Source organism: Myodes glareolus, chromosome 9 (assembly GCF_982192425.1).
Source record: "Myodes glareolus chromosome 9, mMyoGla1.1, whole genome shotgun sequence".
Taxonomy (NCBI): Eukaryota; Metazoa; Chordata; class Mammalia; order Rodentia; family Cricetidae; genus Myodes; species Myodes glareolus.
In genome coordinates this window covers 659061-673039 of record NC_142034.1, presented here as the reverse complement: position 1 = coordinate 673039, position 13979 = coordinate 659061, and the positions used below count along the sequence as shown (strand labels likewise).

The window sequence follows — 13979 nt, the reverse complement described above, 5'->3', positions numbered from 1 at the left end:
ATTGTAGTTATCATCTGCCAGAACCTGAGTGAAGCTGGGAGGGCTGTGGGAGCACAGGCTTTCTGTTTGAGATAACCTTGTCTGTCCAGAGACTGATGACAGATTCACCTGAAACACATCCCTGGGATTTCTAGACACCAGTTACACAGAATAGCCTAAAAACCTCTAGAGAGAGGACAGGTTCTATGAAGAATTAAAATGCCTCAAACCTCCCAATGGTTAAAGAAGCTGACAAGCAATGGAGCCTTCTTAGTCTAAAGCAGAACGGTCTGACCACCCTGAGTTTTCTTCACAGTCAATTTGTCAGCCAATAATGAAGAGTTTCTGGTTATGCTGTTTTCAATGCTTTATGTCAAGAACAGTGGAAGGACAGGCCTCAGATGGAGACAGCAGTTATGTTTCCTATAGATGGCTGTTCTGCCTGAATTTTGGAGTGAGCGCTCCACACTGTCAAGTCCATTTACTTAGTATGGCCTTGACGGAGCATAACCAGTTGTGCGGGGAGCAGAGAAGGCCCTTGTGGGTTTGATTTTCACATGAGCCTGCAAGATCAACACCAAAGCCCAGATCCATGGTAATCTGGCAAAGCCTTCCCTCCAGGGGACGCTCAGAGAAACGACAAGGCTTTCCTACGGTCTGAGTGTGAGTGCTGATTGTGCATGCAGAAAATGTCCGCCATAGCTTTTTCTTCTCAGATAGTTACGGTCTGATCGGGGTCAGAGCTGCCAAACTGTCAGCTGGCAGGTCAGGAGGGAAACCCTGAGCCGCATGGTACAGTCAGGCTTTTGATGACCTGAGACGAGGATTCAGAGGATGGAACCCAAAGTCAGATTTGGTTTTAAATATTCTGAGCTACATCCCAGCACTGGGTCGGGTGCAAGTCAACTACTCTGGGCCTCGATTTCTTTATAGAGAAGGTGGGAAGTGACTATAGGACCCTCTCACAGGACAGCTGTGAACTTAGCCGGCATTCACTTGTGCCCCTGCACACACTGAAAGTTCAGCAATGGATCACTCACCCTACTAGAGACATTATTAGTACAGGAGGGCACCAGCAGCTCATGGTGGGGGCTGGGATTTGAGGCAACTTCTCCTAAAACCCTTGAGGGTTACCTCGGCACAGACGGTCCTCTATACCAGTCTGTGAAGGTGTTCTTGTATTCTATACATGTGTGTGTGTGCCCATGTATACATGAGCATACGTGTCTTGAAACTTCTTTCCTATCATGGCTGTCCAGAGTCCCACCCACCTTGGGCGGGGCAGGCTGCTGCTATCATAACCCCCAGCTCAGCTTTTATCAGCCAGCCCTGTGGCATTAAAGGTGTCCCTAGGCCTAGCTCGGGCACCCCCCCCCCCCACTCCCCCACCCCGCCCCGGCTAGAACTCTACCCTAATCTGGCCAGTGAGAGCCTAGCTAAGCTTATAACCTCCCCACAGGCTAGCTGAGTCTCCAGGCTGTGCCTTGTGTTGCAAAGGATAAAGAAGCCCTAGCCCAAATCTTCCTGTGGGCCACTCCTGATCCACCCACTTGTGCAAGCAGCACAGGGCCTAGGGTGGACCCCAGATGGTGCAGACAGATACACTGGGACTTCACATGTATGCTGGAAGGACCCAAGGACACTTTCTTTCTGTCTCCCAGGCTTTACCGAACACTCAAGATCTGATCTGGGGGTCCTGATCCCCTGGGATAAGTCAACCTGGAGTAGAAATTCCGGGTAGGTGAGCTTTGAGAGCCTCTGCATCCCTGCTACCCCGGGTAGAGATTGTCTTGGAGAGAAATAGCTGTCTGGTAGAATTCCTCCTTCTTCCCCCTCCCACCTCAGCTCTGGTGCAATAGGATAGTGCGCACCCGAGCGGCCGCTATGAGCCAGGAGACCGCGTCACTGGGTCCGGACCTTGTTTTGATCCCAGCAGTTACCACCCCCCCCTCCCCACCCCGCTTGTTCGCACGGCGTGTTTACTTCTGGTACCCGGGTCCCCTCCTCTGTGTCATCTCCCTGCATTCTGGTCCTCTAGTCTCCATGGAGCAGCTGCTGCGCGCCGAGCTGCGCACCAAGACACTGCGGGCCTTTGGGAGCTCCGGGGCCGGCTGCATCAGCGAAGGCCGAGCCTACGACACCGACGCTGGTCCGGTGTTTGTCAAGGTCAACCGCAGGACGCAGGTGCGCTGAGGGGTGTACAGGATGGAATCTAGGGAGGGGAAAGAGGAATGCACGTTTCTGGGAAGTAGTGGGGGGAATTACTTAGAAACTACCTGGTGTCCCTACCCTCCCTGAGGGGTCAGCTTCTGTAGGGAGGCTTTCTCTTAGAACTGAGGGATTTGTCTTTGATGTATAATCACTCTTTTGCTTTTGCCCCCACACAAGGGCTTTAAATTTCTGTATTCATTGATCATGGAGATGAATCTCAGCTGTAAACTGCGTCTGCCCACGTCTGGTCTCTGCCCTGAGCTCAGCTCCAGCATTCTCTCAATAGATGGGGAAAAACAGGATTCCCACGGCCAGTCTAGCACTACCCTCCTCACAAGCTCTGGAGTTACTAGGACACCTTAAGATATTCCTGTTTAAGAATATATGGAGCCAGGAATAGCGACACACGTTTATAATCATAGTACTTAGGAGGTTGAGGATGGCAAGTCTCAAGCCAGCTGGGCCACATGAGGAAACCCTGACTCAAAACAGAACTAACAACAACAAAAGAATGTATGAAAAACTGTAAGGCAGATGGACAACATTGGCTAGAGGCCCCAAGAGCAAGCTGCTGATGGCGCAGTCGGGTGCTCCCCCTACTCTGGGGGTTTCCAGAGGTCCTACGCTCAGGACGTAGCTTCAGACAGTGGTTCCAGTAGGTACGCTGACTGTGAGAGAGCAGAGGATCCCAGAGTAGCCCTTTTCGGTCCTCCAATATCATTAGAGATGGTGTCAGGAATAGGATTAGCCTGCATTCTCTGTACTGTTGGCATTGTTTGGAGGTTCATACTGGAGACATGGATGGGGTTTGCAGATGCCCTCCCATCCAGGATACCCAACCCTTGCCTCTTGGTCCCAAGTGCAGGATGGCAGTTTGAGGAATCCTGTCTGGCTTTTCCCTTGGAAATCTGAATTAAAGGTGAAGAATTCTTCTTATGTATGATAAAAGTGTTTTGGCTTCAAGTTCATTTTTTAAATTAAAAACATTCAATTATTTTTGTAGGTGTGTGTGTGTGTGTGCATGTGTGGGAGAGTTCTGGCTTATACATACCATGACATATATAGAAGTCAATGGACAACCTTTTGGGAAGTTGGTTCTGGTTTTCTGCCTTGTTTTGTGGCAAGGTCTCTCTTGTTTCTGCCCCTACAAAGCATGTACCAGGGTAGCTGGCCTCCAAGATTCTGGGCAATTTTGCTGTCTCTGCCTCCCATCATGTAGTGGGAGGACTTGGATTACAGATACACAGCACCAGATCTGACTTTTCATGTGGGCTCTGGGGATCAAAGCTGGGTCATCAGGCTCATGTGGTAAATGCTTTTACCCACCAGAGTCATCTATTTTTAATTTTTAAAAACCCATGATTCTAGCCAGGTGGTGGTGGTGCACACCTTTAATCCCAGCACTCAGGAGGCAGAAGCAGCTGGATCTCTGTGAGTTTGAGGCCAACCTGGTCTACAGGAGCTAGTTCTAGGACAGGCTCCAAAGCTACAGAGAAACCTTGTCTCGAAAAACCAAAACCAAACCAAAACAAACCAAAACAAACAAACAAACAAAAAAACCCCCTATGATTCTAGCCAGGCAGTGGTGGTGCATGTCTTTAATCTCAGCACTCGGGAGACAGAGGCTCTCATCCCTGTGAGTTTGAGAGCGGGTTCCAGGACAACCGAGGCTACACAGTGAGACCCTGTCTCAAAAAACCAAACCAAACAAACAGCTACCCCATGATCCTATATATAAAAGTATTCACAAACCCATTATAAATGCATTTTTTGTGGGGTGCTGAGGATTTCATTCAGTAGTACAGCATTGCCCAGTATGCACAATCTCCTGGGCTCAGTCACCCGCACCATAAATAAATAAGTAAATAAATAAAATGCATGTTTTGTACCAAGGTATGAACAATATGTAAGTCTGACTAAAAATAAATGGGATATTTGTAGAAATAGTTTGGGAACAAGAAGGCCTATGGGTGCCAGCAAAAACCCTACAGGTAAGCTGGCTGTATGAGTCTTTTGTAGCTTCTCTAGTTCCTGCTAGAACTGAGCCAGGCCCTACTGGCCTCCCCACTCTGCTTTCTCTGACCCAAATATGAGCCCAGGTAATTTCTACCATGTCCAAGACTGCCTGTTCCCACTCAGAGGCAGGAAAGAAAGCAATACCATGGAGGACTCAGGCCCCGCCTCAGACTTTTTGTTAGCTCACATCTGACTTGTGCCTGCTCCTCCTGTTGCCCCTTGTCACCCCCTTGTGGTCTGTGCATCTTCCACAGCAAGGTTTTGCTGTATGGGTCTTCACACAGACACCTTGAGTCCTGGCCTCGGGTTTGTCCTTGCAGCTCCTTCTTACCTGAAGGGGTCCCTTTCGCACCCTGGCCTCGACGGGTGCATGTGAGGTTGTTTTTCAGTAATTGAAGGCACTTGGTTTTGTGGCTTGTGTTAAGAGTCATGTGTCCCTTGGGCCATCTAGCAAGGCCCCGTGAGAGTCCAGGTTAGCAGAGCTGACAGTGTTCATGGCATTTGGATGCAGGCCCGGCAGATGTTTGAGGGGGAGATGGCAAGCCTGGAGGCCCTCCGCAGCACTGGCCTGGTGCGGGTACCTAAGCCCATGAAGGTGATTGACCTGCCAGGAGGCGGGGCTGCCTTCGTGATGGAATACTTGAAGATGAAGAGTCTGAGCAGGTGAGTACATTTGTGTGTATGGGAGAGGGAGGGCCATGCGTGCACATAAAGGCACACACACACACACACACACACACACACACACAGAGAGAGAGAGAGAGAGAGAGAGAGAGAGAGAGAGAGAGAGAGAGAGAGATGGGAGAAAGGCTGTTGTAAACGCTGTGAGACAGGTACAGAAAGAGGCAGGGACAGACAGACACATAGACAGAAATAGAGAAGACAGATGAAGCAGGTGGAGAGAAAGAAGTGGAAGAGGGGGGGACACTAGGGAGCAGCCTCTGCTCAGATGGAAATGGGCTGAGAGAAAGAGACAGAACACCAGGGAGCAGCCTCTGCTGAGCTTGCATAACTCAGCCCAGTGGCCGGAGTCCTTTTTTTTTTTTTTTTTAAGGTGTTACTATGTACCCCTGACTAGTCTTGAACTCACTATGTAAACCACCCTGGCCTCTGCCTTCCAAGTGCTGGGGTTAAAGGTGTGCGTCACCATGCCTGACTGGCTGTCAGGGTCCATATTTTAAAGATTTACTTTTATTATACATATATGTTTGTCTACAGGTATGTGCACCAGGTGCATGTCCGGTGACTCCAGAGGCTAGACAAGGGTGTTGGATTTCCTGGAACTGGAATTAGAGATGTTTTTGGGCTGTCACATAGGTACTAGGAACCTGGGTCCGATGCAGGTGCTCTGAACATGCTCTGAACGAATGAGCTGTCTCTTCTTTCTTCAGCTCCGGTCCCTGGAATCCATTCTTTATTGTTCTGGTTTCCTCTTATTGAACCTGAGATCTTGAAAGTGAAGCTTCTATTAATTCTCCAACTTTCATAAGAATAACAACTTGTCTTTCTCTACTAAATTTAAAAAATACTTATTTTATGTGTATTGGTGTTTTGCCTGCATGTATGTCTGTGCACCATGGTGTACTGCCCTCAGAGGCCAGAAGTGGGGGCTGTATCCTCTCAACCTGGAGTTATAGAAGGTATGAACCATCATGTGGGTGCTGGACTTGAACCCAGTTCCTCTGGAAGAGCAGCCAGTGCTCTTGACGGCTGAGCCATCTCTCAAGCCCCCATTCTTAATCCATTAATCAAGACAAAGATGATTGCTGTTTGTTTGTAGGAAGGCCGCTTGTTTGTTCCCAGCTGATCAGCCCCGAAATAACCACATAGAAACTGTATTAATTAAATCATTGCTTGGCCCATTAGCTCTAGCTTTGTATTAGCTAATTCTTACATTTAACCCATTTCTATTAATCTGCATATCACCACATGGCTGTGGCCTACTGGCAAGGTTCTGGCGTCTGTCCCCTGCCATGGCTATGTGGCATCTCCTGACTCCGCTTTCTTTCTCCCAGCATTCAGTTTAGTTTTCCCCAACTAGCTCTACTCTACCCTATCACAGGCCAAGGCAAATTCTTTATTCATTAACCAATAAAAGCAAGACATATACAGAAGGACTTCCCACACCAGTTGTTTTTTGTTTGTTTCATTTCGGTGAGTTCAGCTGTGATGAGGCTGCACAAAGTTAAGTTATTTGACTAAGTTTCTTGCTTTGTGCTGTGCAGTATAGTAATCCAGTTTGGGCTGAGTGAGGCTGATCAACTATCTGGTATCTTAATTCTTCCTCTGTTACAGCCATGGATGTTCATTGTATAAAATGTGTGAAGAACGAACTCTGGTACAGAAGGCATCAGTATTTTATCAATGCTTGCACCTCAGCTTGCACCGTAGCTTGCACCTCAGCATGTGACTGTGGTCCCAGGGTTTCTCCATATTTAGTTTACATTTCTATAAGTTTAGAGCTGCGTGTTTTTTACTTACTGGCCAGCGTCTGCTAAGATGCTACAGACATGATCACAAAGGCTCTTGTGATACTTTTTTTGTTTTTTTAGAAAGGGTTTATTATTTTACTTTTAAGAGTACCTTTAAGGTATTTACAACATTTCTCAAAGCAGAACATACTGACTCGTGCTATTTCTTTGCCATTTTAACTGCTGCCTTTCTTCTTTCTTTAGCCAGGCATCAAAGCTCGGGGACCAGATGGCAGATTTGCACCTTTACAACCAGAAGCTCAGGGAGAAGGCCAAGGCCCGGGAGAACACAGTGGGTCAGTTCAGTTCACCCTGGGCCCAGCCCATCAGCTCTTAGATGGGTGTGCGTGCTGCTGCTTCTTGGTGGCATTTCAATAATGGGTTGAATGGTATACCATCTCCCTTTGTAGTTCATCAGACAACTTTTTCTTTATTTGTGTGAGTGTGTGTGTGTGTGTGTGTGTGTGTGTGTGTGTGTGTGTGTGTGAGAGAGAGAGAGAGAGAGAGAGAGAAAGATGTTCAGGTACCTGCTGGGGTTGATCTGCCCCTGATCCTCTAGAGGTAGAGTTGCAGGTAGTTGTTTGCTGCTTAACCCAGGTGCTGGAAAGAGCAGCAAGTGCTCTTAATTTGGGGGTCATCTCTCCAGCCCCAAACACACTGTGAAAATGAGATGATTAAGTAATTTTAACGAAGCTGATAAATGAGTGGAACTGACTTCTGACCAACCCGTCCCACAGTCTGTCCATTGATCTAGGGTAGAAAAGTCCTGGCGAATGTACGTGCTGGTTACTCACGTCCATGTGTAGTGAGTTCTCAGATGACCAGTGTCTGGGCCACTTGTGTGCCTGCAGCCAAGTCTGCAGGTCATTCTCCTGAGGTCTGGTTCCCATGACAGATTTCTGTTGACAGGCTGTGGGGCCGAAGGTGCCGAGTTCCAGGGTGTGACCAAGTTCGGCTTCAACACAGTGACGTGCTGCGGCTTCATCCCACAGGTGAGTGTCTGAGTGAGGGCGTCTCTACTTACTGATGGCCATTCTCGAGGCGCCAGTGCTTGACGGATATCCTTCCGTGAAGTGCCAGTTGCTGACCCCTGTGTGCAACAGAGTGCCAGTTCTCCAGACAGCAGAGCGCTCAGCCATTGTTTCTGAAGGCAGAGTGTAGGCGGTGGCGCCTATGACAGATGTGAAGGCTACCTGAGCCAGGCTTGGAGGGAGTACACACTGCAGTCAGCTGATCCGCATTCCAGGTGGGGGCATCCGTGATGCAAAAGACGTGCTGTAGGAGGGTACCAGGCCAGTTTAAGGGTCTGAAGAGGGTAGACTGGGTAACGCCAAAGATCAAGCCCTTATCGCTCAGGTCCTTTTCCATGGCTGCTAACATGATTGTCCTTTATTAAAATACAGTTGAGATGTAATTCATGTAACACAAAACTCTCTCCATTTTTTCTGTTTGTTTGGCTTTTCAGGATGGTATTTCTCTGTGTAAAAGCCCTGGCTGTCCTGAGATACCCTCTGTAGACCGGGCTGGCCTCAAACTCATAGAGATTTGCCTCCCTCCACCATGCCCAGCTAAAGCTCTCCCTTTTAAAGTGTATCATTCAATGGTTTTTAGTGCAACTGTGGTGCTAATGCAAATATCACTGTTATCTTGTGTCCAGGTTCTAACCAGACCCTTACTGCTTAGCCTCTGAGGTCAGAGGAGGTCAGAGGAGGTCAGGTGTGTTCAGGCGATATGTCTATGGATTCCTTATGTATCATTCCAGAATATTTTCATCACCCAATAGCAACTCGTATTAGTAGTCAACCCTTTTCTGCCTTCCCTTAGCACCGGCCACCACAAACCTACTGCACATCTCTATGCCCGTTCTAGACATTTTGTGTTGGCGACATTGTATAACATGTGACCTGTGTCCAGTTTCTTTCACTTACTACAGTGTTTTTAAGGTTAATCTACACTGCACAATTAATAAAAACCCAGAGACATAAATTGGGGTTCAACCTGAAGGTCAGAAAAGCAAAACAGTCAGCGACTGGCTCTTACCTCTACCTCAGTCTGGAATGGTGATCCCGCTTCCAGGAATCTCAGAATGAGATTCTAGTGCTGGGATTAAAGACGTGCACCACTACCAACCGGTTTCTATGGCAAACTAGTGTGACTACTGGGACCACTGCCTGGTCTGTAAGGCTGACCAGTGCGGCTGTTTTACTCTCTGATCTTCAGGCAAGCTTTATTTATTAAAGTACAAATGAAGTATCACTACACAAGAGCATCATGTTTCACTGTATGCTTGGAACATATTTTGGACTAGAACACACAGTTTTCCCTGTTATAGTCTCTCAATTGCTGTTATTATAGATGGGAGCCAACATCCCAACACTTTAAAAAGATTCATTTTTATTCATGCGGTATGTGTGAGACAGAATGAATGCCACATGTACGGGCGGGTACCCGAGGAGAATAGAGGGTGGTATCTGATCCCTCGGAACTGAACCATCTGATGTGGATGCTGCGAACCAAACTCTGGTCCTTTGGGAGAGCAGCAAGTACTGTTATCAGCTGAGCCAGGTCTCCACTCTGCATTCTTATTATTATGGCTGAATAACATTGTGGTCTCTTGAGTCACCATCTCAGAACCTTAGGCTTATCTCCTGGGCAGTCTACCTGCCCTACACCTACCTCAGAGAAGGCATTGTTAGACTATCTTTTGCTTTTTAAAGGACAGAATACCTCTTGTATAAGGACCATCCCAATTTAAGCCTTGAAGGACCAACATTTTCAAATTTTTTTCTTCCTTGAAATCTTCTCTGACTAGTTAGGCTACTGTAGACTATAGTCCAGCTCCCCCTGGCATGGGCTGGAGGTGACTTGCAACAAGATTTTTGTGAAGTCCAAGGCAGACTTAGGGATCCTATCCAACAGGCAGCTATGAATCTAAGTCCCAAAACTGTATACAGAAGACTTGCCAAGATTCCCCTATCTCAGGCAAAACTGACTTTCCTGGTGTTACACACCTGGCTGCAGCTAGGGGCTAGTATGGGCTCTGTTAAAACAGACAAGCATGATTTTTTGCCTTGATTTACACGTTGAGTTGAATGACTTCTTGTGGTGGTGGGTCTTCAAAGACTTGGCTGGTGTAGCAGTGTTTTCTCAAATATTTATGAGCTGAGAAATGAAATAGTATCTAGAACTTGTGTATGAAGCAGAGTGAGAATGGAGCTGGCCAATCAGAAAGATAGAGGGTCTCTGCGTTCCCTTCAGACTCTGGGACCGTGAGGCAACCGTGGCCTTGTCAGAAGGGCATCAGAGTCCAAGCCTGCCTGCTTTGAGTAACAATATTGTTCTTTAGTGCTTCCAACCAGCCCCAAGCTCCTAGACATCCTACTCCCTTGTTGGATTGAGTGGGCCCTTGAGAGGTGTTGCAGTTATGGTGGGAACTGCTGAAGGTGGACTCTGTAGACCCTAGCACAGTCAGTTCTATTGGGAGCACTAGTCCAGTTGGCCTGGGAACGTATGGGTTGTATTCCCTGCTAAGAACCTAGCGGCATTCCAAGCATTTAGACACAGTTGGTACTGAACTAGGTGATGTCACTGATATATCTTACAGAATAAGAAAATAATAGACTATTGAGACTAAGTAGCATTCCCAGAGACCATGCAGATAGCGAATGGAGGAACCAGGACTTGACATACAGTCTGGCCTCAGAGATGGCTCTAACCATTACACAATGCTGCCTTTCTCAGTCCTTACACTCAGGTGGCACCTGCCTGTAGTAGCTCAGCAGAAAGGTCACATCTTTCCGTGACCTTGGGAATCTTGGCCCTTCCATCTAAGTGGCAAGACTGAACTCTGTTCCCAAAAGGAAATTGTGGGTTTTGTGACCTTGTTATATCTTCAGGTAAGAGGAGAGCCCCCAGGTACTGGGAGCCTTGGCAGGTAAATGGAAATGGTGGGATGCTGAGATGGTGGACCCCAGTGCTCGGGGCTTGCTAGGCTGGGGAGAAGGGTTCCCTTGAGGTGCAGCTGGCACTGGGGAGTAAAACCTGGGATAAATGCCTGGAGCTCCCAGGAAAGACTCCAGGAAGAGGAGGATGACCAGGACTATAGAGGCTGCCAGCCAGGTTCAGAATGCGCTCCAAAAGCTCTGCCTCGGGGGTTCTCAGAGCAGCCCCTGGAATAGCCTTAGCCCATGTCTATCTCCATGGAAGCCTAGGTGACACAGACTGCACCTATGCAGCTGTACAGTTTGATAACACGGACGGCCAGCCACAGGTTGCCGTACGACCTCTTCCCATAACCCATCCCTGTGTCAGGACACCCGCAGGTCTACTTTCTGGCACTGCAGATTTGCTTGTGTTTTGTGAAGTTTTATACAAATATAATCATACAGTGTGTCCCCCTTTGCTTTTTTTCACTCTGACATATTTCGCTCCATATAATTATTTCGATATGGCCCATGTCAAATCTTTTGAAGTTTATACATGAAATCCAGTCATGTCAAGTGTGTCCAAAGTCTATTCCAGTGTATGGAATGACCATAGGACCATAGTCTCTGTTTGTCTATCTGTTCAACTGCTGATGGATGTCTGTTGTTCCTAGCATGTTTTTTTTTTAATAAACAAAGCTGCTATGAACCTTTGTGTGCAGTCATTGTGTAAAAGTACTTTATCTTGGGTGTATACCCAAGACAGGAGACCCGAGACAGGAAAGCCTGGGTAGCGCAGTAGGTTCTTACTTAGGTTTTGTGGAACTGCCGCGTGGGGCTGAGAGTTGGTTAAGAGCACACACTGCTTTTCTGGATTACTTGTCACTTCAGCTTCAGGGGACCTGATGCCCTCTCTCGTCCTATGCAGGACCCATGCATCTGTGGCATACTTTCACAGAGATACACACACATAAAATCTAAAAATAGATTAAAAAATAACAAAAACCTGCTCATGCTTCCAAAGATGTTGTACTTTACTGTCCCATCAGCTCAGATAAGAATTCCAGTTTTTTCTACTCTTATCCACGCTGGATGTTTTCTGTAGTTGTTTTCAGTTGAAGCTGGAGACAAACGTTCACTCTGAGATTCCGTTTTGTATTTCTGTCATGGCTGGTGATGTGGAATAAGCGTATGTGGACACGCACACATGTTAACTGTATGTCTTCTTTAGCATTTGTGGATGTGCACACGTGTTAACTGTATGTCTTCTTTAGCATTTGTGGATGTGCACATTTGATAATTGTATGTCTTCTTTTCCTTTCCCTTTTTGAGACAGGGTCTCACTATATAATCCTATCTGACTTGGAAGTTGAAATGTAGACCAGGCTGGCTTCGAGCTTGCTACGGTCCTCCTACCTGAGTCTCCCAAGGGCTGAGGTTACAGCTGTGAATCACTATGCCTGGCAAAAGCCAATTATTATGTTTTAAAATTGAGCCAGATATGGTGTACGCCTGTAATCCCAGAAGTTTGGAAAGCGGAGGCAGAAGAATCCTTGGCTACATAGCATGAGGGCTTGGGTTCGGATCCCTGGCCCTGCTGTGAAAATGCTGGGCACCGTGTCATGTACCTACAATCGCCTATACTGTTCTCACAATTCTGGCTTCTCCTCTCGTTGCTCAGGTGAATGAATGGCAGGACGACTGGCCAACCTTTTTCACGCAACACCGGCTCCAAGCACAGCTGAACCTCATTGAAAAGGACTATGCTGACCGAGAGACACAAGAACTGTGGTCAAGACTACAGGTGGGCATACCGCTTCTCTCGAAAGAGGCTGTCTCTCATGAGCCCACCACATGCATGTGGGGTCCTCTCAGGACTGAGTCAGAGTTGAGATGGTCACATTGTGGATACAATCAGCCACCACTTTCTCACCCTGTAGGTGGGGGGAGGGATGGGACAGTCCCTTGGCTCATAGATTTCCCTCATTTTATTTGTCTACTCTTAACCTCATTTTTTTTCCTCTGCCAAAGACCCGATGTGCCACCCTTAGTGAAGATGTGCGTTCCTGCATGACTTGTTTCAAAATATATTCCACATTATTAGAAACACAGTTCATCTATCAGTCTAGGGCAATGATTCTCAGCCTGTGGGTCGTCACCCCTGGGGATCAAACGACCCTTTCACAGGGGTCACACACCACATATCCTGCATATCAGATGTTTACATTATAATTCATAACAGTAGCAAAATTATAGTTATGAAGTAGCAACAAAATAATTTTATGGTTAGCAGTCACCACAACATGAGGAACTGTATTAGAGGGTTAAAGCATTAGGAAGGCTGAGAACCACTGGTTTAGGGTAAACATGCATCAAAGTAATGTTATTTAACAGAAAAGATATGGGTACATATGTACAATAAACTAAAAACAGCTCAGAGGGTAGGTAGCAAACTGGTTCACAGTCTACAGCATAAAACTAACTTCTGAGATTTCCCATAAAGTTTTTGGACTCATTTGGTTAGTTCCCAGAAAGCTGGGCAAAGCTGCATTCCTGAATCAGGAGAGCCCTTTCACTGGACCTGACAGAGTATTTGGTTGGACTCTAGATGAATCCATGGCTCTCTGCTCTTTTCCCAAGCTCTGGATAATGAACCCATGGGCCTCTGAGTCCCACATTTGCAATACTTTCTCTTGTAGGTGAAGATCCCAGACCTGTTCTCTGGTGTAGAGATTGTCCCCGCCCTGCTCCATGGAGACCTCTGGTCTGGCAATGTGGCTGAGGATGACCAGGGACCCATTATTTACGATCCAGCTTCCTTCTATGGCCATTCTGAGTTTGAACTGGCAATCGCACTGATGTTTGGGGGGTTCTCCAGATCCTTCTTCACTGCCTACCACCAGAAGATCCCCAAGGCTCCAGGGTTCGACAAGCGCCTGCTGCTGTATCAGCTCTTCAACTACCTGAACCACTGGAACCACTTTGGGAGGGAGTATAGAAGCCCATCCTTGGGTGTGATGAGGAAGCTGCTCAGGTAGCAGAGGGCTGGGACCCAATAAAAAGTCAAATCGGGCCCCCGACTGGGCTAATTTGGAGTTGGCCTCCAACAAGTTCATCAAGAAAGGGCCGTGAGGCTGCGGCAGTGCTGGAGTTAGAGGGAACTGTGTATGTAGCTCCTGCTGATGCTAGCGTCTGATTCAGCATCACTGTTCCTGGCAAGTTCCCTCCTCAGCAGCTGCTGTCCCAAGTGCCACAGTTGGGTAGGAAGAACCACCCCCGCCATGGCTCTGGTCATTCAGTTGCAATGGCCACTGGACCCTCTTCAGTACCTCACTTTTTTTTCTATTTTTTTAGACATTATTTTGTGTGCATGCGTATT

The 13979-nt window shown here is 47.4% G+C and overlaps 1 protein-coding gene across 2 annotated transcripts; it reads left to right on the top strand.

Annotated features, from left to right (window-relative positions):
* Positions 1-1461: 1461 nt before the first annotated feature.
* Fn3k (fructosamine 3 kinase) lies at positions 1462-13695 on the top strand. 2 transcript variants are annotated; one of them, XM_087909627.1, is made up of 7 exons: positions 1462-1716; positions 2018-2163; positions 4718-4869; positions 6882-6973; positions 7587-7669; positions 12282-12404; positions 13300-13695. In XM_087909627.1, exons 2-7 carry the CDS (start codon positions 2023-2025, stop codon positions 13636-13638), a joined length of 930 nt encoding a protein of 309 aa, XP_087765753.1. In that variant the 5' UTR covers positions 1462-1716; positions 2018-2022; the 3' UTR covers positions 13639-13695. The 2 variants fall into 2 exon arrangements, with proteins under 2 accessions (XP_087765753.1, XP_085550322.2); XM_085694196.2 differs by lacking the exon at positions 1462-1716 and having other exon boundaries at positions 1904-2163.
* The last annotated feature ends 284 nt before the right edge of the window (positions 13696-13979 follow it).

Excerpts from the sequence above, each read along its gene's own strand:
- Fn3k (XM_087909627.1), top strand. The coding sequence starts at position 2,023 with ATGGAGCAGCTGCTGCGCGCCGAGCTGCGCACCAAGACACTGCGGGCC. Across the intron at positions 6,974-7,586 it reads GGCCCGGGAGAACACAGTGG|GCTGTGGGGCCGAAGGTGCC; the intron begins GTCAGTTCAGTT and ends TTCTGTTGACAG. Across the intron at positions 12,405-13,299 it reads AACTGTGGTCAAGACTACAG|GTGAAGATCCCAGACCTGTT; the intron begins GTGGGCATACCG and ends TTTCTCTTGTAG.